The 27,118-nt window shown below is 44.7% G+C and overlaps 1 protein-coding gene across 2 annotated transcripts in view; it reads left to right on the top strand.

The window, feature by feature from the left end:
• LOC147457148 (protein-L-isoaspartate O-methyltransferase-like) overlaps nucleotides 1-27,118 on the top strand; it is a 78,432-nt gene that overhangs the window by 28,405 nt on the left and 22,909 nt on the right. For both annotated transcript variants that reach the window (XM_086512136.1, XM_086512137.1), the window contains exon 3: nucleotides 27,004-27,114. In XM_086512136.1, the coding sequence (XP_086368262.1) occupies nucleotides 27,004-27,114 (111 nt within the window). The remainder of the gene's footprint in view (nucleotides 1-27,003; nucleotides 27,115-27,118) is intronic.

Raw genomic sequence — 27,118 nt, 5'->3', positions numbered from 1 at the left:
TCCGTCCGTCCCTCGGCGTTCCCAGCCGTTCCCGGCCCGGTTACGGCCGTTCCCCGGCCCTAGGGCCCGTCCCCCCCGTCCCCTGTAACTATGGTAAAAACAACACTTTTCAAACATTCAATACTCCCCCCGCAAATAACAACACAAACAACACTTTTCAATCATTCCATACTCCCCCTGCAAATAACCACAAGGGTCCGGGCCATGAGTATGAACAAGCATTCTCAAACATCATTTCTCACTTCTCCACCCGGGAGTAAAATCACCAATCATTGAAACCATTATCAAACTAGAGTCAAACAATTCAAATCGGCACCAAAACATGTTCAAAACAGATACCATCCATTTCAAACAAATTCCAAATAATATCACCAAACAAGAACAAACAGAACTCAAACTTAAAAAGCAATCTCGACATTAGTTGAGCTCGAAAAGTCGACTGACTTTCCATCTTGAAACCTGCACCAAAAATTAGGGTTAGGTTTCTTCCATGAGGTCGTAGCCGAGCACAGCATGGTTCATCAGCTCTTTGAAAATTAGTGTTTCTTTGGCGACGATGGTAGTCCCAAGATAGCAATCGCACCGAACCTCCAAGGTTATCAATTCAAGAAGAGACATCTTATTGAGAGATGTGGAGAAATTTCAAGATATAATCTGCTAGGGTTTCCATGGAAAGCATTTTAGGCTACCCCACTCTGCCAGAAGCTGCACTCCGAAGGAAGATGTCAGAAACCATATAACTTCGGGCAAAACCCTCAATGCCACCCTTTGAAGGTAAGGCAATTGATAGCCAAAACATTCCCACCAAAAAAGAGGTGCCTCGTCGCAAATCGATGATACATCAAAGACGGACAGAATTTTGTAGAGAAAACCCGCGAAAGACAAAGTTGAAAATAGTAGATACTTGAAAGTGGAAACATAAATTTTTACCTCTTTTATGGCTTGACGGATGTGGCGGTATATGATGTCACAAATCAATGACGTGGCAGTTTTGCCCGGACACACACACACACACACACACAAACTGTACGGACGGTGCTGATGTCACAAACTAGTGACGTGGCAAGCTCCCTAACACACACACACATTGCTGGAAGACTCCCGGAAAACGCGTCGACACGCTGACGTGGCAGTGTCGTACGGACCTTCGCAATTTTCACTGACATGCTGACGTGGCAGACGTACAGAATTCCGTGATTTACGGAGACAGGCCATACGGAAATTACGTTGGCTAAATTTGGCAGCTTTTTGGACATTAAAGCTGTTGAGTTTGAGAAGCTTTTGGGAAACTTTGCTTTTGAGTAACTTTTGGGGCTCTGCTTTTGGTCATCCCTTGTAAGAATAAATAAGCCTTAGGGGCTCACTCCTCGGGGCATCTGGACGCAGAGACTGAGAGAGCACCCGCGGGCTCTTATACTTTGCACACAGATTAATATAAAAAAAAAATACCAAAAGGGGCGCCAGTTCTCTGGGGCCAATACCTCTTGGCACGGAACTACGTCGGGCCGTGTCCCCTTTTGTGAATCTCTGCTATGTCACGGTAGAATCTTGACTTGGGGTGTCCAAGTTTGTTACAGTGGTATCAGAGCACGGCCGATTTCTCTTCTACCGGGAAATCGGATCCTTTTCTTGCGATACTTATGGAATCCAACAAGAATCAGTCGAATTCTTCTGCATTTGCTCATGCGGGAGGAGATCACGAAGAAGATTTAACCGAATTAACAGAGGAAGAGTACGGGCTACCTCGGCCTACTCAGTACGAACTTCAAGAGATGGAACGTCGACAAGAGGTTGACGAGTGCACAAAGCAGATGATTAAATTTGCGAAGGACCCTCAGTTTGCAAAATTATCAAGCAAAAAGCAAAGCTTCGGAAAGGGCAAGAAAAAGGCAAAGAAACCCACATTTCGCCCAGTTTCTGACAGCTCTACAGAGGATGACTCCTTTGACAGTTCGGACTCTGATGACCATATGTTTTATGCAAAGAAGCATTTTTACAGAGACAACTAATATGACTTCCTCGAAGACAAAAGCAAGAAAGCAAAAGAATTCAAAGAAGGTGGACAATCAATTAAATTTGAATCCTTTTCTGGGTTCCGAGATGCTCCGAGGGCTTTGGCCTTCATTCAACAGTTTGACATAGCCTTCTCTAAAGGGCACTACTTAGAGCACTCCAAGATTAGGAGGGTTGTATCTTTTCTTTAGGCTCTTTATATCTTCTTGGCTGACTCAAGAGTACGAACGAGATATACGAACCGCTTGGAACCATCTTCGCATGACCAAGGGAGATTCTTTGGACGCTTATATTGCGAGAGATTTTGGGACTCTTTTCTACCAACCTCTTCATTTAAGAAGGTCTCTTTTAAGGAACAAATTGAGCAGTTTTGCTGCAGACTCCCTACAACCTCTTTTCTACCAACCTCTTCATTTAAGAAGGTCTCTTTTAAGGAACAAATTGAGCAATTTTGCTGTAGACTCCCTACAAAGATCCGAGACTACTGCCTTGAACAAAAGTCAAATTCTATTCAAGAATTAATGGGTCATGCAAAACGGGGTTTCACGATACATTCGGGAAATTTGACTTACCCCACTGATGAGATTCTGACTCAGAGAACCCGACAGACCTCCAACAATGAAAGTAGAAAGAAAAAAAGTTCTCAAGAAAAGAAGGATACACGACCCCGGTCACTCTTCGAGAGAGGGCCAATTATATCAGAGAGGGGAAGCGTTTTGGTTGCGGGGAACATGGGCACATCTCCTCAAAGTGCCCCAAAAAGGCACAACAAGAACAAACTGAAGACAGGCCAGAGAGTTCAAGAGCAATAGAGGAACGCAACAGAAAAGGCAAGATGAAAGCAGGACTGGTACTAGATGGCATGGGTATTGACCCAAGCCTGATTGATGAAAGTACAGAACTTTGTCAAGCTTGGAGCAAAGTGAAAGATCAAGAAGCCCTGATTTTTTCGATGGAGGAGCCAAGGCCAACTTCATTTCACCGGTATTGGCGGCGCGGCCCGAGACTACACGCGACACGATGAGACCACCAGCAGAGGCAGTTCTAGCGGCACCCGAACGGGACATAGCCATTACACCTGTCATTGGCAAACTTCGGTTGCATTGTCGAGGGTATTTAGGGCATGAGGACTTCTACATAATGCCCTTGGAAGGTTGTGACGTCCTCCTAGGAGTCCCTTGGTACCATAAGAACAATGCCGTGATCGATTATCGAGCAAATAAAGCAACTTTGACGAATGAAAAGGGCCGAAAAATTTTACTTGATATAAAACTGAAGGGCGAGTCCATCCCTATTGTATCGGCTTCGGCCATTTCCAAATTAATGAAATCCAGTCTCTTTGTTTACTTGATCTACTTGAAAGAGTGAAATAATTAACACAGAACGAACATGTGTGAACTTGATAATGAACGCCATGATTTTCTTCACACACATGTTGATTGTTTCTCCGAGGGCCTGCCAAGCAAGTTGTCCCCACCTCGACCTGAGGATCACACCATTGATCTGATTCTTGGAAGCACACCACCGAACCGACCAATTACCGTGTTAGCCAAGCCCAGAATGAAGAGATCATGAACCAAGTGAAAGATCTTCTGGAAAAGGGTCTTATCCAGCTGTAAGGTGCAGCGGAATGAATGTTGAACTTTGCTCAAGATGAGTGCTTTGAACTGTGCTCAAGGTTCCTTTTACTTACGGAAGGGAGAGCCTTTCGTTCCTTTAGGGAGAGAGTGCAATGGACACAACAAAGTGAATGGACACTGTGAGTGAAGGTGCTGAGACTGAGAGATAGAGAGAGAAGAGAATACAATAGCAGAGACGTTGTAAAACCCTCCTCCGAAGGCCCCACTCTCTATGGCGAGAGCAATCTACTTATGATTGCACAAATCTTTACAATGCTTGGACTTACCGACGATGTGGACGACGACGAGACGGGCTGAAATCTGAGAATGCTAATGGTTGAAATCTGCAAATCTTCTATCTGCTGAATTCTGACTCGAAAATTTCCCTGAAGGATTCTGATGGGAATGCTTATGATCATGCTGTGTGCAACCAGAGGATATGCATCTACACTAAGTGATTGGGCATGCACGGTCTGCGAACAGACTCACAAAAGTGCCAGTTCACTTCTAAATCTAGACTGACTGGACTGACTGAACCCTTGTCGTACTGTAGCTTGTCCACGAACACATAGGGTTGGATGTGCCACGTGACATCCCCTCCTTTTCAAAGTGAGGTACTAGTATCGAACTGTATGGTGTCGAGGGGATCGCCAATAGCATCCGGAATCCTGGAAGGGACTCTTCGCCGCCCCACTCTGATGTGTGGGTCGTGCGGTACTTGAACTTCATAAAAGTCTGCAAAGCTTGCTTCTTTGGGCCGCGTCGAAAGCGACACAAAGTCTTCTGTGGCTTCTTCAATGCTTCAACTTCATCGAGTGTCATGCTTCTTTCTTCTTCAAGAATCTCCATGGCTGAAAATTCCTGAACCCATTTCCAATACAAAACCATGAACATACCTATTCCATGTAAAGTGAGTGGAAAAAATCATGTCGTCCTAATAGACTGTGCATGCAATGTAGATGAACAAAGAGACGGAGTGCCAAACCGTTCACCACACACACACAAACAATGAGGTCGAATCTTGACTTTCTGATCTAAATCAATCAACTGTGGCAATTCACAACGGAAATGCCCATGCTTGATGCTCATACTTGCTTGTGCTCTTTCTACGAATGTGTCATGCCAAGGAAGAGACATGGAATGTGACTTCCGTGAATGCATACTTTTCAGCTTTTCATGAACAATCTGCATACATTTGTTCTCATTCATGAGTGAAACGTGCTCAACGTACAATATGTCATGCCTAGGAGAAGGGATCACATAAAAATGCCTACGAAAATACAGGAAACGATCACGAATGGAACACTCGAACAATGCGTGCGTATGAATCATGCGAACACATAATACTTCGTGTGAGGGTTCTTTGGACCGAGGCTCGAGAGCCAAGATCGGTTCTTCCTGATTGATCGAATCTGCAACGAGGTTAGCTTCGCTAGAAAAAGCATCCACTAACTCATCATCCTTCTGAACAATCACATCATCTTCATGCAAATCATCATGCTTGTGAGAAATCACATCTTGATCATGCAAATCATCATGCTCAGCATTATCATCCAAATCATCATGCTTATCATTGTCATTCAAATTATCATGCAAATCATTGTCATTCAAATCATCATGCAAATTCTGTGTATCATGCTTGGGAGAAGAAAAGACTGAGAGAGTCTCCGTCTCCTGAATCTCTTGCATCTGTGCCTACACTTGAGAAAAGAGTCGCAAGAACTCTTGCATGTGTCGGTCGCTCTGTTCTTGTCTTGCTTTGGCTCCGCTCCCTTTCTTTCTTCTTCTCTTTTTGCTTTGCTTTCTGCGTGTCTGCAATCCTTTTCTGCTTTTCTTTCTGCGTGTCTGCATTCCATTTCTGCTTTTCTTTCTGCTTGTCTTGCTTCGGCGGAATGAATGTTGAACTTTGCTCAAGATGAGTGCTCCGAACTGTGCTTAAGGTTCCTTTTACTTACGGAAGGGAGAGCCTTCCGTTCCTTTAGGGAGAGAGTGCAATGGACACAACAAAGTGAATGGACACTGTGAGTGAAGGTGCTGAGACTGAGAGATAGAGAGAGAAGAGAATAGGACACCAGAGACGTAAAACCCTCCTCCGAAGGCCCCACTCTCTAGTGTTGGGATATAGGCGCCTGTGCCTTGCCCGGCCGCCCAGAGTCTGGGCGCCCACTGACTTGTATACCTTATACATAGCATAAGTGTATAGGGGGCTGCTCACTCTTTGAGTCTCCCCACCCACATCGTGTGTGTCTCCTTCTCTCTCTCTCACTCTCCATCTGTGGTGCTCCCCGATCCCCTTCAATTGGTATCAGAGCTATGGTGACCGCGGAGAGCACGACGGCTTTGAGAGCTTCGAGGCGATAGCTCGCTCGCTCTCGACGGTGGAGTTCGATCGCGGAGTTTCACGGAGAGCGATTTTAGCTTGAGGAGCATTGTCTTCGGAGCTTAGGAGCTTGGTGTGGTCAAGCTTGGTCGAGGAGGCGGTTGCGGCTTCCTTGGTGAGAGGAGCTTTTGAGCTCAGTGGAGCTCGTTAGAGAAGTGCTCGGCGGAGGAGAGCTGGACATTCGAGTGCTTGGATGCTGTTGTGGCAGAGCTCTTGGGGTGGAGCTTGCATTGAGAGGACATTGCATCACGCAGAGTGGAGCAGGAGCAGGTTCAAGACTGTGTGCAACTCGTTTTTGCCATTTTCGGGCTCTAAAACGCAGTTTTTTGCGTAGCTCCGTCATACAGAGTGAGATCTACATGATCCAGGAGTCTAGGTCAGGGTTTTGGCACGCTCTGGACGCGATGGTGATGTCTATTTGCTGAAATTATGCTTTGAATTACAACAGGTACAACAGCAGGTTTATTTGTGCACTTTCGGGTCCCAAAAACACTGTTTTTGGTATATCTCACACACACGGAGTATTTTCTGCAGCAACCAGCAAATTCATAGGTGTACACAGGTTTTTGGATATGCATTTGTCCAGAGAGCCACTCATGCGAGAGTGAGCTATGTTGCCATGGTCTTGGCGGTTTATGTATGCAATATATGGATTTGTGTATTTGTTTGTGGGTGAGATTATTTGAGATTTGGCTCAATTTATAGAAGAAATCTATTGGATTTTATCCAGGTTCTCGCCATAGCTTCTACGTATCCATAGGTTGCTCTTTGACAGTTTAGTGGTTGAGTTTACTCCCACTTTGACAGGTGATTTTCAGTCATCATTTGGTTGGAGTTTGGAGTCACTTGTGTATGCCCTTGTGTGCCGTATTTCGTATTGTGCATAGCGACAGATCTTGCAAGGTTTTGCGAAATGTTGCTATAGTTATCTGGCAAACATTTGGTCATCGATTGAAAGGTATTTTGGTAGCAATCATCACTCACATGTATGTCATTTGAGGTGCCGTTGAGTGGTACTCCGGCAAGAGCGGGTATGCTCATATGTATGACTTTGTGAGGTGATTCCGGTCGAGTTTATTCCGGGATTGGCCTTTGTTGCATATATTATTGTCTCTTTGAGGTTTACTGTTGAGATTTTGCTCCAGTTACAAAGGAGACTCTGCCAAAATTTTGTCAGATATTTATGCGCGATTGAGTCATATTGACTTGTGATTTTGTGCAAGGTTTTGCACGGTTATTGGTGGAACTTTGCATCAGGTTTTGAGCCATATTTGCAGACTTTTGTTGATGCGATTCGAGCCAGTTTAGGGTTGATTTGGTTGACATTTGCTACTCATTGTTGGTTGCTCTTTTGCGAGCATTATGGCTGATTTTTCATTTGACTTCCAGCATTATGGTCTGACACAGTTTGATGGTGTAGATTTTGTTGCTTGGAAGGAACATATGCTTGTTGCATTGGTGGATTTGGGGCAGGATAAACCCTTGCGTGGTTTATCGGCGAAGCCCAATTCTATGCGTGATGATGATTGGCAGGATCTTGATGAGTTAGCCATGTCTACGATTTGTTTGCATCTGGTTGAGTCTGTTTACTGGCAGGTCTCGAGGGAGACTACAACTCATGCTTTATGGCAGAGTTTATATGCTATGTACGCGACATCCATGTCTACAGGGGAGTCTAGTCCCACTTCTATGTCCATGGGAGAGATTGGTCCCACACGCAAGTCTTGACGGCATAGAGACTTGACATGTTGGCATTGTGGACATAGAGGGCACATTAGGCGTCGATGTTTCAGGCGTTTGAGACAATGGAGGTGACAGATGCGTGATGCAGATTTGGGCATGACAGATGCTAGTGAGATCAGTACGGTGGTTACTGAGTATGCTTGTGACGGCGATGCCACATTTACATCTAGCTTGTCTTCAGACGACCTTATGTCTACGGATTGCATATCGGATTGCACATTGTCTTCACATTGGTTACTAGATTCAGATGCTACTTTCCATGTCACATCTCATCGTGAGTGGTTTAGCACGTTTTCTAGTGGGAGACTTGGTTGTGTGCACATGGCTGATGGTGCTGTGTATGACATTGAGGGTGCAGGAGACGTATGTTTGTCCTTGCCCAGTGGTATGAGATTTACCCTACGTCATGTGCGTTATGTGCCAGATCTGAGACGGGATTTGATCTCAGTCAGACAATTACGGGATAGTGGATGTCGGGTATTGCTGCTTGAGCGATCTTTTGCGTTGCATTTGGGTTCGCTAGTGATTGCGAGAGGTGCTAGGAGTGGTACAGGTTACCCATTGCATGTGGATTACGGGAGAGACGGTGTTGTCTCTGTGATCACGCAACCAGGTAGACAGCAAGAGAGCAGGCGAGTCTCTTTTGCTTATGGGTTGCAGGGTACTTTGCATGGAGTGCAGAGTAGTGAGCTCGTTGTGCACACAGTTGGGGCACGACTTGAGCAGTCACACAGAGAGGTGATAGAGTCGGACATGCATGCTTTGCTAGTGACTGAGCAAAGCAGAGAGTCAGTTGTGCGAGATACTTCTATGCAGGATAGACAGGCAGAGCGGTCTTGCTCTAGTGAGTCACGACAGGAGGACGTTGTGCAAGAGTCTATGCATACGGAGTTAGAGCATGAGAGCTCTAGTGAGTCACAACAGATTGAGTGGTCATGTTTGCAGTGGATGATTGTAGAGGAGGCTGAGACGTCAGCGATTATGCAATCATTCCTTTCTATGCTCGACAGTGAGCATGGGGATATAGTTGTGCAGGATATATCTTCCAGCAGCTAGTGTGCTCTGAGGTTGCACGACAGGTTGATGCGTCTTTTGTGGACAGTCAGGAGATGCATGTGGCTGACACGCCTTGTCAGTCAGAGATGCCTATTGCCAGGGATATATATGTTGATGCATGCTCCGTAGAGCTAGCAGGGCCCGCTAGCATTGCATCGGCATTCGGTGGTCTCATGTATGAGATGTTGATCTTGAGACCGGATATCGCAGCTGCAGTGGGAGCATTTGCAGTTGGGGTTGTCAGTCGTTTGTTGACTGATGATGGCATAGTGCATGAGGGAGATATGCAGGTATTGCGTACATACTTGCAGTACGTGTGCGGTACGCCTAGTGGTGTATGGACTTAACACGGGAGCAGGACAGCCGGATGCACACGATCACAGCCAGCCAGTGGGTATCGGTTGAGAGCGGTTTTCTCTCACCTTTTGTAGTCTTTAGACTAGGTTCCCTTGCTTAAAGGCACAGTCGCCTTTAAGTGGGAGGTTGTTGGGGTATAGGCGCCTGTGCCTTGCCCGGCCGCCCAGAGTCTGGGCGCCCACTGACTTGTATACCTTATACATAGCGTAAGTGTATAGGGGGCTGCTCACTCTTTGAGTCTCCCCACCCACATCGTGTGTGTATCTCCTTCTCTCTCTCTCACTCTCCGTTTGTGGTGCTCCCCGATCCCCTTCATCTAGGGCAAGAGCAGTCTACTTATGATTGCACAAATCTCTACAATGCTTGGACTTGCCGACGATGTCAACAACGATGAAGACGACGACAAGACGGGCTGAAATCTGAGGATGCTAATGGCTGAAATCGCAAATCTTCTATCTGTTGCATTCTGACTCTATGTCAGTGACGATGTCGATGACGACGATGCGTCGACGACATGCTGAAAACGCAGATGCTGAAATCTGCGTTTTCCGGGCTGAAACTGTAAACCTTGCGTAAACTGACCGTGCGGCAAGGAACTGCTGCGAGAAGGTGAGATCTGCGAGGTTCGGGACTTGATTTGCAGTGTCTAAGGGCTGAAAACTGAAAACGCTGGTGGTTCTTGATGATCTGTCGCGTTAAATCTGCAAAACGCTGGGGCTGATCTGCAAATCAAAAACGCTAGGGCTGAAAATGGCTCTGCTGTCGCCAGATGGCCTGCAACTGCAAAACGCTAGGTCTCTTGTTGAGTCTTCTGTCGCCATGGATTTGCAAGAGCAAAAACGCTGGCTGATCTCGTCCAAAAACGCTAGGTGGTGGTTGTGGAGCAAAAACGCTAGGGCTTCGGATTCTGCTGAGAAGGTGCCTGTTGAGCAATGGTGCTCCTGCTGCCTCTTCTGCCAGAAAGTGCTAGCGCTAGGTTTGCTTATATACAAACTTAGCAAAATTGCCCTGCCTACTTTCCAACAAAAGTCACTTAAAAATAATAAGTGAAAAATGTCAAAAATAGGAAAAATAGGCTAAATGCACTGGAAAATTCCCCTGAAGGATTCTGATGGGAATGCTTATGATCATGCTGTGTGCAACCAGAGGATATGCATCTACACTAAGTGATTGGGCATGCACGGTCTGCGAATACTCACAAAAGTGCCAGTTCACTTCTAAATCTATATTGACTGGACTAACTGAACCCTTGTCGTGCTGTAGCTTGTCCACTGACACATAAGGTTGGATGTGTCACGTGACACCAGCCGAGTACTTCACCTTACTGCTCTTCGGTATTTTTGGTTTTAAAGAAAGACAGATGTGTGTTGATTACAGAGCTCTCAATAAAATCACCATCAAGAACAGATTTCCGATTCCAAGGATCGATCATATTCTTGACCGACTTCAGGAATTCTATTGTTTTAGCAGGATTGATTTGAAAAGCGGATATCATCAAATTCGAATCGCGTCGGGAGATGTCTACAAGACAGCCTTTCGGACGAGCTTCAATTTGTATGAATTTTTGGTGATGCCTTTTGGCCTTACCAATGCTCCAGCGACTTTCAACCGAATGATGGATAGGATTTTTTGAGAGTATAGATCCTTTGTCGGCACTTTCTTTGATGACATTATAGTCTTCTCCAAGGATGAGGCAGAACATAGACACCATCTGCTACAGGTTTTTTAGGCATTGCGAGATCACAAGTTAGTTATCAATGCCAAAAAAGAGTGAATTTTTCTTGCCGGAGATACCCTTTTTGGGACACATCGTCTCAGCAGCAGGAGTATGGGTGGACCCGACCAAGATTGAGACTATACGTGATTGGCCCGATTTGAAGAATGTTCATGAAGTTAGAAGCTTCTTGGGTTTGTGTTCTTACTACCGGCGGTTCATTCGAAAGTTTGCGAAGGTAGCTTCTGTCACAATCTGGTGACGTGGCAGGCCCCAGGACAAACTAAGAAATGCGCCGACAGGCTGCGGCGGAAAATCTGCTGGAATTCACGCTAACATGCTGACATGTGGCAGGCCGTACGGATCGCCGCAATTCGCACTGATATGCTGACGCGGCAATGTATGGACGTCCGTAAATTACGTTAACTGATTTTCTGACAGCTTTTGGACTACAATTGCTTTTGAGATTAAGAGCTTTTGATTTTCAGATTTTTGTGGCTCTGCTTTTGGGCATCCCTTGTAACAATAAATAGCTCTCTTGGGTCTCATAACTCACACCATCTGGACGCAGAGTCTGAGTGTGAGATCCTAGAGACTCCCTTGTACTTTGCTCACAGATTAATATAAAAAGAAATACCGAAAGGAGCGCCAGTCTTTGGGGCCAATACCTCTTGGCACGGAACTACGCCAGGCCGTGTTGTCTTTGTGAATCGTTTTGAAGTGAATCTCTGTTGTGTTGCGGTAGAATCTTGACTTGGGGTGTCCAAGTTTGTTATAGTGGTATCAGCGCGCGGTCGATTTCTCTTCTATCGGGAAATTTGATCCTTTTCTCGCGAAACTTATGGAGTCCAACAAGAATCAGTTGACTTCTTCTGCATCTGCTAATGCGGGAGGAGATCACGAAGAAGATTACGATGATCAAACAAAGCAAGAGTACGGGCCACCTCGGCCTACTCAGTACGAACTTGAAGAGATGGAACGTCAACAACAGGTTGACAAGTGCACAAAGCAGATTATTAAATTGTGAAGGATCGCAGTTTACAAAATTTTTGTCGCAGCAATTTATCGCAGAAGTGCACACCCAGTGGCAGAAAGCCACATAACCACCCATCAAACCGGCAATCAAGAAACCTACTTCTCCGAGGATGTTTACAGAGCAAGAATTACAAGAGGTGTCAGTCGGCTTTTGGACGCAAACAACCGATCCGAAAAGCAAGAGAAAAAGCACAAGAAGGGGACTGACTTCCCGGATTATTTGGGTTGCCAATCTTCTGTTGCATCGGCAAGAAAGCAGAAGGAGCGTGTATGATTTGAAGGACTATCCAGTTCTTCTTCTTCTTCTTCTTCTGACAGTTCTTCTAGCTCTTTTGATTCGAGCGAGGAGGACAGAAAAGGTAGAAAGCGAAGCAAAAAGCAAACTGTAAGGTGCAGCGGAATGAATGATGAACTTGGCTCAAGTTGAGTGCTCCGAACTGTGCTCAAGGTTCCTTGTTCTTAGGGAAGGGAGACCCTTCCGTGCTTTAATGAGAGAGTGCAAGTGGTCACAAACAAGTGAATAGACACTGTGCGTGAAGGTGCTGAGACCGAGAGATAGAGAGAGAAGAGATTACGACACCGGGAAGTTGTAAAACCCTCCTCCGAAGGCCCCACTCTCGATGGTGAGAGTGGTCTACTATTGATTGCACAAACGGTACAAGACTTTGATGTACTTGAGAACTATGATGCAATGTGTGGAGACGACGGTGACGACGGCGACGACTCGAATTGCTATCTGCTGTTGGTGACTTGAAGGCTGAAACTCTTGACAACTGCTAGGTCCAAAAACGCTAATGGCTGTAGTATGAAAACGCTGATTTTGCTGGCTGTTTTGTCCTGTTTACTGCTGAAAAAAAGCGCTGTCTTATGGTGCTGGAAACCGCCCTAAAAACGCTGTCTAATGGCTAAGGTACTGCTGCTGAAAACGCTGCCTGCTGGTGCAGAAAAACGCTTAATAGGCTGGATGAAAGCGCTATGTGCAAAGGCTGAAAAACGCTGCCTGCTGAGGCTCCTTCTTGCTGAATTTGCTGGCTGAAAACGCCAAGGCAGGGGGCTGAAAACGATGATGCTGTTGGAGAGGAAACGCTAGCTTTGGTGGGAAGATCTTGCTCGAGAGAGAGAGGGGTAACCTGCTGCACTTGTGCTTGTGTTCTCCTTGCTCTTCTGCCAAATGATGCTAGTCCTGGTTTCCTTATATATTATCTTACCCATTTTGCCCTACTCAGTTCCCAACAAAAGTCACTTAAAATATTAAGTGAAAAATATCAAAAATAGGGAAAATAGGTTTAATGCACTTGAAATTGCTCCTGATGGATTCTGATGGTAATGCTAATCATCATGCTGTGTGCAACCAGAGGATATGCATCTACTCTAAGTGTCTGGACATGCACGGTCTGCGAACAGACTCACAGAAGTGCCAGATCACTTCCTATTCTAGACTTGACCGACTGAACTGAACCCTTGTCATGCTGTAGCTTGTCCACGGACACATAGGGTTGGATGTGTCACGTGACATCTCTTCCTTTTTAAAGTGAGGTATTGATACCGAGCTGCATGGGTTCCTTGTAGTCCGCCAACAACTCCGGGTAATCCTTGAAAAATTCTTCGTCGACCCACAGTGCTTCGTCGGTTCCTCGATCCTTGAACTTCAAAAATTATTGTCTCACTTGCTTCTTCGAACCATGTCGAAACCGATGCAACAACACTTGTTCCGGTTCCATAACTTCAGCTTCATCTATGATCTCAGGTTCTTCTTCTTCTGAAATGTTTTTTGGAGGTGTTCCTTGAAACACTTTCAACCAAGAAACATGGAAAACGTTGTGCATTGACCATGAGTTAGGCAACTGCAATTTCATTGGAACCTCATTTATCTTTTTAATGTCTGGAAATGGACCATACATTCGAAAAGACAATTTTGGACACTTCTTTCCAACTTGCTTAAGACGTTGCTTCTGATTCTTAAATACACCCAATCCCCTTCCTTGATCGAAACATCCTGACAATGCTTATTAGCTTGCCGTGAATAAGATTCCTGAGCCTTGCTTAGCTGAAGCTTCATACTCTTAGAAATCTCATCCAATGACTGATTTTCAGCATTGACATCAGGCATTTGACTGACCGAGCGAGTCAAAAGTGATTGGAATGGACGGCCAAAAGCTGCCTCATACGGAGTTCGACCAATGGCAGAGGAAAAAGAGTAATTTAAAATAGCCTGAACCAATGGGAGATAGAGCTCCCACTGAGACTGCTGATCATGTACATATGACTTTAAAACATCAAAAGCCAATTGATTGTAAATCTCTGTCTGGCCATCTGATTGTGGATGAAAAGTCGATAAAAAATTCAACTTAGTGCCAAAATTTTCAAAGAGTGCGCGCCAAAAATTGGACGTGAACTTAACATCCCTATGTGAAACAATGGATTTTGGCAAACCACAGAGGGGGTACCGATGCTTAATGAACAACCATGCTACATCTTGTGCGGTGACTATGGCATTACAAGAAATCAACATGCAAAACTTGCTGAAACGATCAACAATTATCAAACATTGAGTGTTCCTTGAATGCAAACTTGGTGGAAGGTTAGTCACAAAATCCATGGAAATATCTTGAAAAGGTCCATCGGGAATAGGCAGCGGAAGCAAGAGGCCTTGTTGCTTACCCCGAGGAGCTTTTACCTTTTGACATATAGTGCACTGTGTGACATAACAAAACACATCCTTTCGCATTTTAGGCCAATATAAGAATCTTACTATTTTTTTCAAAGTGGTGTTTATTCCCCTGTGCCCACCCGTGAGAGAATCATGTGCATCATGCAATATGGTTGGCCTTAGAGAGGGCAACACACATAAACGTTAACGAAAATACAACAAACCATCACGAATGAGATAGTTGCTTGGCCCTTGGGAAGCAAGAGCCTGCAACCAATGCTTACTAAACTCGGAATCCGCATATTGATTCTTCATGCTGTCGAAATACACACCCCGATTAGAAATTGTGGACCTTGGCTCAAGAGCCAAAATCTGTCCTTTGCGACTCAACGCATCTGCAACAGGGTTAGCTTTTTTAGGCACATATTCAATCAAACCTCCAAATTGCTCAAAATATTGTGACCATCGTGCTTGGCGATCACTCCAATGTGCACTAGGCATAGACTGGAGCCACTTGAGGGCTTGATGATCTGTGCGAACTGTAAACTCTCTACCATACAAAAAATGCTTCCATGCTTAAGAGAGTGAATGATAGACAAAAGTTCTTTATCATAAACTGAATAATTCTTTTCTGCACTATTGAGCTTCCGGCTAAGGAAAGCTACAGGACGATCATGCTACTAAAGCACAGCCTATGGCGACATTGCTCGCATCCGTCCATACCTCAAAGGGGTCATCCCAAGAGGCAAGGATAAAACACTGTGCTTCTGTCACCGCAACCTTGAGAGCTGCGAAAGCCTCAATGGCTGCTTTGGGCAAGTCTACGCACGGACGGCGAGTCTTGACCCCTTTCAAAACATCAATCATAGGTGCGGCAATGCGTGCAAAATTCTCTATGTGCGAACTATATGCTTGACATAAACCAAGAAAAGAACGCACATCATATGCAATTTTGGGCAAATCCCAATTACGAACCTGTTCCACCTTCGCGTAAGAAAAAATTCAGACTTCTTAGCTGCAATTTACAACTGACACTCATCCATGTTGATGACATGCTGCTTGCCGGGAAACATAAGACTAGTCTTGATGCTTTGAAACATAAGCTAAATTCAGCATTTGCTATGAAGGATTTGGGTGATGCAGAGCATATTTTGGGCTTGCGTATTAAAAGAGATAGAAAGATGAAATTGCTGTTTTTATCTCAAGAAGGTACATTGCAAAAGTACTCGACAGATTTAATATAGCTGATGCTAAGCCTCTTGGAGTACCTTTACCTCCATACACTAAGCTTAGCAAAGCAGAGTGCCCAAAGGATGAGGTGGCATTGAAAGCAATGAAGGGAATCCCTTATGCATCAGCTTGTGGTTCTCTTATGTATGCGATGGTTGCCACTCGTCCTGACATTGCTTATGCAGTGGGAGTTATTAGTCGATACATGTCGAATCCTGGCAAAGGACATTGGAAAGCTGTCAAACGCATTCTGAGATATTTGAAAGGTACACAATCAAAGTGTATTTGTTATGGCAAAAGTGACTTAAAGTTGCAGGGATATCGTGATGCTGACATGGCAGGTGACATGTATACTAGGAAATCTACCAGTGGATATGTATTTGCTATTGCTGGTGGTGCAGTCTCTTGGTGTTCCAGGTTGCAGAAAATTGTGGCACTGAGTATTACTGAGGCTGAATACATTTCAGCCACAGAAGCTTCAAAGGAAGCTATTTGGTTGGGCAGACTTGCAAAAGAACTTGGCATGCTTGCTCATACACCCGTGTTGGGTTGTGATAGCCAGCGTGCTGTCTACTTAGCCAAAAATGCCATTTTTCATTCGCGTACCATATACATAGATGTGCGGTACCACTTTATACATCAGGTATTGGAGGATCCATACATAGGATAACCTTGCAGATATTCTCACGAAGAGTCTTGCTAAGGCTCAACATCAACATTGCATACAGCTGGTGGGAGTTGGTTAACTTAAAGGCGTCATTTATGTCTTTAAGTGGGAGGTTGTTGGCCTAAATAACCCCTTATGTACACTTTATGTACATTTTTTTACTTTGTCCAGGTTCACATTGAATCTGGACACATTTTTAAAAGGTCACTTCTAATAAAAGTGGAAAACCCACAACTCAACATTAGTGAGTTTTCCCAAAAATGTACGAGCTCTCTCCCCCTTCCTGCTTCAATCCCTAGCACTTCCTCTCTGCTGCACTCCGCCTTCTACTTCTTGCCCCAATCTTGCACTATATCGCGACGTGCACCTACCGGTACCTTTTGCTTTGCGCTTTCATGAAGTTGCTATCAGCAGATAGGATCGCTCTTGGAGATGTCTACAAGACTGCGTTTGGGACATCCTTTGGATTGTACGAGTATTTGGTGATGCCTTTTGGTCTCACAAATGCTCTCGTAACGTTCAATTGGATGATAGATAGGATCTTTCAAGACCTAGAAAGTTTGTGGGCACGTTCTTCGATGACATTATTGTTTTCTTCAAGAATGAGGAAGAACATTGCAAAAATTTGTTACACATGTTAATGCATTGTGTAAACATAGATTGGGATTGACCAAGAAAAAGAGTGAGTTCTTTCTGCTAGAATTACACTTTTTGGGACGTATTGTTTTGTATAACGGGAAAGAGTGAGTTCTTTCTGCTAGAATTACACTGTTTGGGACGTATTGTTTTGTATAACGGGACGGGCACCACGTGCCAACGGAAAAAGAACAGACTGAACAACTTTAAGCATTTTAAATAACAATGATCTGAAAGAGATGCACGACACACCAGGTGAGGAGTGGCAGAGATCCACCCCAAGAGAGCACTGGTCCAAACTGTGGTGCCCTTTCGGTATTTCTTTATATTGCTTCAACTCAGTACAAGCGGGTACTTTGTCCTTTGCATTCCCACACGGAGACATGCCAAAGATTGAGCCCATGACGCATATTTAAAGGCCCTTGGCCATGAAAAGCGTGAAGTTCTAAAAGTATCTGGTCCCAAAAGCCGATGCTAAAAGCTTCCAGCACGCTTCATCGAAATCCGTATAGCTGCTACGTCGTCAACGTAAAACGCAAAAATCCGTATAATATGCCATGTCAGCTAGTTAGCGAAAATTTTGGGTAGTTCTCCGTACAAGATGCCACGTCAGAAAGTCTTTACACGGGATTTTGGTGTGTGTGTGTGACGGTCCTGCTTTGTTTATCCCTAGTCACTTGGGCCATGTCGGACAAGGTCTCACAAGTTGGAAGGAGTTCTTTTGTTGCTTCTTCTTCTTCTTCTTCTTCTGCTATTTCTTCTTTGGGTTTAGGCCGCTTGGCTAAGACTTGCAGGTTTTGGCTAGGGTCGGATCTAGGAACCCCAACCTGCTGGGTCTTCAGTGGCTTGACACGTCAGCAGTTTTTGACAGTTTTGTCCAAGGGTGTTAGCATGGATCCAACTAAAGTGGCGGCTATTCGAGATTGGCCTACATTGAGAAATGTACATGATGTTTGGAGCTTTTTGGGATTATGTTTGTACTATAGGCGGTTCACCAGACAATTTGTGGAGATTGCTACGCCATGGCATGCTTTAACTTAGAAAGGGATACCATTCACTTGGGGACCTTCACAAATTGCAGTGCATCAATGGTATGCATCAATCATATAGTGGCTAGGGATGGGCATCAGCAATGATCAGAGGAGACGGGCAAAGTTCTTGTAGCAAGGCAGTACTGTGCGCACTCAAGATGCTACATTATAATGGCAGAGGAGAGAATAGGACGTTAAGATGCTAGAGCCCGTGGAAACAGAGCCTCACATAGTGATAGCAATGGATGCGACATTATCGCCGCATCCAAGAGAGGAGATAGCTTCCCTACCAATCATGGCATCGTTTTTCAGGCACACGTTTTGACATCCCCGATTTGTGAGCGGTTCCGTCCCCCATTGCACTAGATGAAGCTACTTGATTATTGACTTTTGAGCATGATGTATGCATCTTACCTAGTGATAGGTCTTCATCCCAAGCTTCCCCAGCTGTATATTCCACCCATACACTATTACAATTCAACATCCAGTTCTATTGTTGTAATTTCAGTTCCATTGTTGTGCTTGCATGATCTCTAGAGAACGTAGTCACTTGAAACCGGCCTGTAGGGTAGTAGACTTTGGCTTTCACCTGAAGCTTTATTTTAACTTTACGACACGAAGGAACTTCATGAATAAGCCTGTGATTGGAATTCAACACTTCAAGACATTTCACAACTTGGTAGCTAGAGCGCTACCAAGCAGACAACGACACCCTGTTGGCTCCAAAGACATGCGTCCCCTTCGGTATTTCTTTATTCTTATTAAACTTGAGAAAAACCTGTAAACTTCTACAAGATGTCCCACTTTCATCGGGCTGAAATTCCTCTACTCTAACGCAATTTCGGTAACATAACCACAATAGAAGTCTCCACAGACAAAATCCCAAGTACACGGTGACTCTCCACGCACTTTAGAGCACTTTACAAAACCTGGCAAGAAATTACAGCATGCTGAATTCTCTGTTTTGCGCTCCGATTTGTGTGCCGATCACTTCTGTGGATAGCCCTCAAGCTCTCGCACCCATAGGGTCACTTGCCCCTTGAATTAGACAAGATTCCTCATGGGAAATCTCTCTAAATAAGCACCCAATGCTTTCTTGAGGCTCCCCTGGAAAATAAACAATCCGAATGCTTCCACTCAACCCTCACCAAGCTGTCCAAACCTGTCCATGGCTGTAATTGTAGGTCTTTGACCCAATTTCGTCAACATAACGATGCAAATATCCCTGTAGGTCAAAAGTACACGTCAAGGACACTTTCCCTTGCGGTATGGAAGCTTTTTAGTGAGCTGCAGGTCAATTTCAGCATGCTGTAATTTTCTGTTTTGCCACAGTTAGGTGCCTACTGCCCTGTTAACGCATCCCAAGGCCTTTCCGAGGCTCCCCTGGCGATTCCTGCAGTTTAGGTGCGAAACCCTAAACCTGCAAAAAAAACAGCAGGCTATAATTCTCTGTTTTGGACTGTTTTGAGCGGAGCGAGCACGCCTACGTGTGTCTCAGGTGCTCCCGCGACAGTTCCCTTGTAAATCGGACAAGTTTTCATGCGAGAAAACTCTCCGTTTTCGCATTCCTTCGCAATGGAACTGTGCGTACGTGAAGGGGATTAGCAATTAGTTAATCCGGCTCCTGTACAGAAGGCTCTTGCCTTGGCAAACATGCATAAAACCCCCTAGAACTGTACATGGTCATCTGAGAAGCCCAACTAGTGGGGCATTACCATATGTGCAAAGGGGGGAGTGTAACAGACTTGGACACTCCAAGTCAAGAATCAATCGTGACAGCACCAAATAACCACATCAAAACAATTCACAGATCACAATAGATTTGCACTGGCCCGGCGGAGTTCCGTGCCTAGGGATATTGGCCCCAAAGACCGGCGCCCCTTTCGGTATTTCTTTTTATATTAATCAGTTCAAACTACAAGAGAGTGGGTCGGGATTCACTCTCAGACTCTACGTCCAGATGCTCTGAGAAGTGAGGCCCTCACCACTAATTTAAAGGTTACAAGGGATGCCCAAAAGCAGAGCCCCAAAAGCTTCAAATCAAAAGCAACTGCTCTCTCTCTCTCTCATAGAGAGTCAAAACTTGAAAACAAAAGCATTCTCTCTCTCTCTCTCTCTTTCTCATTGCGTAGAGAAAAAGCAAGATTTGCGTCGATCATCAATAAAATTTTTTATTTTTTATTTTTATAAAGCCTCCGCGATTTCCAGAAATTAGGGTTTGCAGGAATTTTAGGGTTTCTGGCAAAAATTATGGTTTCTGCTGTCCGTAGCCACATCATCACTTTGTGACATACCCCCCTCTTGAAAGCATTGTAATTGACCGCGATTACGCCTACAAAACCGACAAAAGCCATAAACCGTCTTAGCAGACACTGATTGTTAGTACCTACGTACTAGGAACACACATCTAGCACATGTACAAAATCGACAGTCACATCACACGACATCACAGGACATCATCAGACATCACAGGACATCACATGACATTCAACATTCATTTGGATCTTAGACCATGATTTATCGGCAATGTAGCTAGCAATCGCATCTAGGTCCAATCGGGACCTCATCGATGTCCGATTCACTAACCCCTATTGCAACCATGTCTATTCGAGATCAATCATAGCATTTTAATCATACCAAAATGCTGTAGTCATTTCGTCTATCAGTTCTTGCACTCAAAAGAAGTCAAGAACAAATCAGTATCATTATCAGGAATTCCATTTCATAAAGTCATCCAGTAGAATACTGTCAGCTCTCAGTATCCCTGAAGCTCAAAGAGACATCAATAACTTTAGTATCAAAATCAAGGCATCTGTTGACAAAGGAGCGGAGTAACTTCCCTCTTGTGCATCCCACTGCACCAGATCTTCGGCCAAGCTGAATTTCTGGGTTCCGTTTGGGAGTAGACTATGCTAAACCAAAACATCGAGGTAAAGTTTCACAATCCGAAGAGTATCTGCTAGGTCCTTCTCCTCCATCCACTTCGCATCAAATGCAGGAAAGTTCTTGAACTTAACCAAGAACCGCCTTCGGACTTTACCTTTAGTCTTCGTATCCTTATGTGCCAAAATCTGTTCAGGAACAAGAATCTCCTCGTTTTCTTCCACTTCGGGTTGCTCATCAGGCTCCCCATCATCGGGCACATCACCTTTAAAAGGTTTCAAGAGACTCACATGCAATGCATTGTGAATCCTCTAAGTATCTGGCAGTTTCAATCGGAAGGAGACATCATTTATCTTTTCAGTAATCTGGAAAGGTCCGTAGTATCGCATACTACGCGTTGGAAAAAAAACCTCTCCTTTCCCTTTTCCTTTCGTAGGCATGCCTTCTCAAAACGTAAGAGCACCCAATCATCCTCCTTCAGTTTCAAGTCGCGACGATGGCGATCCGTTGCCTTTTTCTGTCGTTCTTGAGACTTCTGCAAAGTCTCGCGAACCTTGGCAAAAGCCATATCCAAATCTCGCGAATATTCATCCACTTCAAATATCTAATGTTTCGTGCTCAGGAAGGATGGAACCTTCGCAGCACTTTCAACAATCTGAAATGGCGTCTTCCCCGTCGAAGAGTGTATCGTGTTATTGTAGGCAAATTCCACCAAAGGTAAGTTCTTTTCCCATTGAGTGTTCTGATCCGAGATACAAGACTTCAATAAATCTAAAACCACTGAATTGGCAATCTGAGATTGCCCGTCAGTTTGCAAGTGGAACGATGACGAGAACTGTAACCGCGTGCCAATGTTCTCCCAAATTTTCTTCCAAAACAAACTCATAAGTCTCGGGTATCTGTCGGAGACAATGGTCTCAGACGTGCCATGTAATCGGAAAATCATGGTGATCATTCAGTGTTCTCGGGAGATCAAAAATGAAATCCGTTTCAATATTTTCCGAGGGGCGGGTGGGAATGGGGAAAGGCTGTAACAATTCCTGTGCCTTATGCTTGTCAAACTTGACCTTCTGGCATACTGCGCACAAACTCTTCCACATCCTTTTTGAGTCTCGGCTAAAAGAAGTATCTCTCTACGCCTTCATGGTGGTAGCAATGCCGCGGTGACCCGTAAGAGGTGGATAGTGGCATTTAGTCATAACCTTTTCCCGCAACGGCTGTGTAACGCACAACATAGTCTTTCTCATCAAGTAGCCTTCCCGAAGGGAGTATCCAGCTAGTGTCTCCCCATCCCGTATCCGTGTGAAAATATCTGCAAAATCTGTATCTGTGGCATACTGATCGACCATATCCTCGAAGCTCCTATGATGTATCGCGGAAATAGCCAGAAGCAACGGCTTTCGAGACAAAGCATCTGCCACCACAAGCTTCTGTCCCTGCACATGGACAATCTGGAAGTGAAACTGTGACAAGATGTTCGCCCACCGCATCTGCTTTTGTGGCAAGAAGTAGCGCAAACTCTGGTGGTCTGTAAAGACAGTAAAATCCGCTCCGAGTAGGTAATGCCGCCACAGAGTAAGAGCATGGATAACCACCAAAAGCTCTTGCTCATAAATCTGTTATGTCGTCTCCGGCCTAGAGAACAATCGTAAGCAATGACATGGCCTTCTTGCATCAAGACCGCACCTAGACTACGATCATAAGCATCACAAAATACTTTGAATGACTTCTGCAAGTCCGGCAAAGTCAAATCTGGTCCTGTAGTCAATTTCTCTTTCAATGTCTGAAAGGCAGTAACCTTTGTGGATCCCCACGAGAAAAAGATTCCTTTTTGTATCAAGATATGCAAAGGGGAAGCAACCTCTGCAAACTTTCGTATGAACCGCCTGTAGTACGAACACATTCTTCAAATCGGGCCAATCACGTATAGTCTCTATCTTGGCTGAATCCATTTGCACTCCTGTTGCTGAGACAAAGTGTCCCAAAAAAAAGTATCTCTGAAGCATATGATCTTTGTGTTTTGCTTCATTCTTGGAGAAACCAATGATATTATCAAAGAAAGTGCCAACAAATAGCCTGTACTCTTGAAAAATCTCGTCCATCATCCGGTTAAATGTCACAGGAGCATTGGTTAAGCCAAAAGGCATCACCAAAAAAACTCAAATAATCCAAAAGTAGTCTGGAAGGCTGTCTTGTAGACGTCTCCCGTCGCGATTCGGATCTGATGATATCCACTCTTCAGATCAATCCTGCTAAAGCATGAGGATCCCTGTAACCTGTCGAGTATATCATCGATCCTGGGAATCGGAAATCTGTTCTTGATGGTGATTTTGTTGAGAGATCTATAATCAATGCACATTCTCCAAGATCCGTCTTTCTTCAAATCCAACAACAGTGGAGAGCAATACGGTGAAGTACTATGCTGGACAAGACCCTTTTCCAAGAGGTCTTTCACTGGGTTCGTAATCTTTTCATTCTGTACTCGGCTCACACGGTAAGGTGGCCGGTTCGGTGGCGTGCTTCCAGGTATCAGATCAATGGTTTGATCTTCAGGCCCTCTGAAAAGCAATCGGCATGAGTGTGGAGAAAAATCTTGGCGTTCTTTTGATCAGGTCAAAACATATTCAACCTTCATCCATCGTTCAGTTCTCTCCCAAAAGAATGAGTAAGAAACTGAAGTTCATCAAGTACAATCTCAAAGCCCTTCATTCATCAAAGTCGCTTTCTTGGCCCGGTAGTCAACCACGGCGTAGTTCTTGTGGTACCAAGGGATCCTGAGTAGAACGTCACTCGTGTGTCCTGAACACCCCTGTCATTGCAAACGAAGTTTGCCAATGCTTGGTGTAATGGCAACATCCCATCCGGGTGCCAATCGAACTACCTCCGCCTGTGGCGTCAGTCTGTCGGGCGTAATTTCCAAATCGAGCCGCCAATTCCAAGTGAAAAGAAGTTGGCCTTGGCTCCTTCAAAAGAGCTTCCTGATCCTTCACTTTGCCCCAAAAGCGTACTTTCATTCATTAGATTCGGTGCAGGTCCCATGCCATGTGGTACCAGTTCTGTTTTTCTATCTGCCTTTTCTGCCACGTTCCTCAGTTGCTCTCGAACTCTCAGGCCTGTCGTCGTCTTTATCATTCTGTTCTTTCTGTGCCTTTTTAGGGCACTTCGCGGAGATATGTCCATGTTCCCCGCATCCAAAGCACTTCCCCTCTCTGATGAAGCGAGCTCTCTCCTCAGGAGTAAGCTTGGGTCGTGCATCCGTTTTCTCTGGGTTGCTCTTTTTCTTTCTACTTTCATTCCTAGAAGTCTGTTTGGGTCGTTGTGCCATGGACTCATCTGTGGGGTAGGTCAGACTGCAAGAGTGAATGGCAAAGCCCCGCTTCGCATGACTCATCAACTCCTGAATATAAGTTGACTTCTGTTCCAAGCAGTGATCTCGGATCTCTGTAGGTAGACCCAAGGTGAACCGCTCAATCTGTTCTCTGAATGAGATCTTCTTGAATGAAGAGGCGGGTAGAAAAGAGCTCCAGAATCTTTCACAATAAGCATTGATTGTATCTTTCTTGGTCATCCGAAGATGGTTCCAAGCAGCTCGTATATCTCGTTCATATTCTTGCGTCAACCAAGAAGAAATTAAAAGCTTTTTAAATTTCAGCCATTTAACTGGCGCACTCTTGTTTAAAAGAAGCGTGGACCACCAAGTATGAGCATTCCCCTTAAGATAAGAGGTAGCTCTCCGAATCTTGGAGTGCTCTGAATAGCATCCTCCCGCGAAAGCAATGTCAAACTGCTGTATAAAAGACAAAGCCTTCGAAGCATTTGAGTATCCTGAAAAGTATTAAACTTGATCGAGTGGCCACCCTCCTTAAACTGTCGGACTTTCTTGCTTTTATCTTCGAGAAAGTCATACTGGTTGGCTTTGTAAAAATTCTTCTTGTTCGCATAAAAGTTTCCATGATCAGAAGCTGAGCTGTCTGTAGACGAGTCCTCAGTAGAACTGTCAGTCTTTGGGCGAGATTTATTCTTCTTTGCCTTTTTCTTGCCCTTTCCGAAGCTTTGTTTCTTGCTTCGCTTTTTACCTTTTTTGTCTTCTTTGCTCGAATCTGAAGAGCTAGAAGAACTGTCAAAAGAAGAAGAAGAAGAACTGGGTACTCCTTCAAATCGAACACACTTCTTCTGTTTCTTTGCCTTATCAAAAGTTGATTGACGACCCAAATATCCCGGGAAGTCAGTGCTTTTCTTTTGCTTTTTGCTGTGCTTTTTGGCTTTCTTTTGCGCGTCAAAAAGCTGAGCAATCCGTGCATCAACCACCTCTTGTAATTCCTTCTCTGAGTACTGTTTGTGATCAGAAGGTTTCTTGAGAGCGGGTTTCAGGGGTGATGTAGTGGTTTTCTGTCACTGCGCATGCACTTCCTGAAAAGAAGTCTCGCTCATATATTTTGCCAAATTCGGATCCTTCGCAAAACTGAGCATCATCTTTGTTGTATCGCCGATCAATTGACGACGCGTCATCTCTCTTTGCTCGGCCTGAGTAGGCCGAGGCGGGCCATACTCTCTGTTTGAATCTTCGTTGTGATCCGTGCCTGCATCTCCAGATGTAGAGGGAGTCGACTGATCCTTGGGTGAAGCCATAGGTGCCGCGGAAAAAAAAATTGGGGATCGGATTTCCTGTAGAAGAGAAATCGGCCGTGCTCTGATACCCATGTAACAGACTTGGACACTCCAAGTCAAGAATCAATCAGGACAGCACCAAATAACCACTTCAAAACAATTCACAGATCACAATAGATTTGCACTGGCCCGACGGAGTTCCGTGCCTAGAGATATTGGCCCCAAAGATTGGCGCCCCTTTCAGTATTTCTTTTTATATTAATCATTTCAAAGTACAAGAGAGTGGGTCGGGATTCACTCTCAGACTCTGCGTCCAGATGCTCTGAGATGCTCTGAGAAGTGAGGCCCTCACCACTAATTTAAAGGTTACAAGGGATGCCCAAAAGCAGAGTCCTAAAAGCTTCAAATCAAAAGCAACTGCTCTCTCTCTCTCACAGAGAGTCAAAACTTGAAAGCAAAAGCATTCTCTCTCTCTTTCTCATTGCGTAGAGAAAAAGCAAGATTTGCGTCGCTCATCATTAATTTTTTTTTTAATAAAGCCTCTGCGATTTTCGGAAATTAGGGTTTTTGGCAAAAATTAGGGTTAGCAAGAATTTTAGGGTTTCTGCTCTCCGTAGCCACGTCATCACTTTGTGATGACAGGGAGAGAGATGTGAGAGCAAATCATCGTGCTACATAGAGCAAGGGAGAAGGCAAGCTTTCCATTACAACTGTGATCATTTGCACCCACTACTCACACACACATTGTAGCACTTCTCAAGTCAAATCAGCCCCCTCTCTCAATTTGGGCGCCCCCTCTTCATGTAGATTTAGCAGAATCAGCAAGGAGCCACCAAGTGTCCTTATGCCTCTTTTGAGTTAATTTCCTAGTACCCACCAACTTATAAGTGTCACGAGGGGCCTAGATGACTTTGAACTGAGCCTAGACACCCTTTTATTGCTCGGATTCCACTGCCGACTGGCCCGACCATCTCGTGGCGACTTGCCCTTCTCGACTGCGGGTGAAACTCTCGGCCGTCGGCCGTTTCACACTGGCCATACAATGTCCAGCCATTTGCAACTTCAAAAAGAGGGCCCCAAAATTAAACAAAAATCATCGGAAAGAAACCAACAACTCAAGTTAGCAATTGCCACGTCCTCGTGACAGTCACTTGTATGTGGTTTTGTCTCATAAGCCAGTTCTTTTTGCCGCTAGAAGTCTGAACACATTAATATAACCTTTCTTTCCTTCTTTCCCCCCCCATGTTTCTTCTCTCGAGTCTCTACTACTCACTCTTGTGCATCAGAGCTTGCTTATTGTCCGCAATTTTACATTATTGTTATAATATAAATTATGGTTTTGTGTAACAGTTCAAACTTCTGCCATTTGCTGTTTGTGCAGGGAATAATATACTCACATCAGCTGCAGCGGCACAGGCAATGAAGGAAATTGACAGAGCAGACTTTGTCTTATCCAACAGTCCTCCATATGCTGATTCTCCTCAACCAATAGGTTT

Source organism: Adiantum capillus-veneris, chromosome 5 (assembly GCF_014529385.1).
Source record: "Adiantum capillus-veneris isolate H3 chromosome 5, ASM1452938v2, whole genome shotgun sequence".
Classification (NCBI taxonomy): domain Eukaryota; kingdom Viridiplantae; phylum Streptophyta; class Polypodiopsida; order Polypodiales; family Pteridaceae; genus Adiantum; species Adiantum capillus-veneris.
This window is presented reverse-complemented; position numbering and strand designations above follow the sequence as displayed.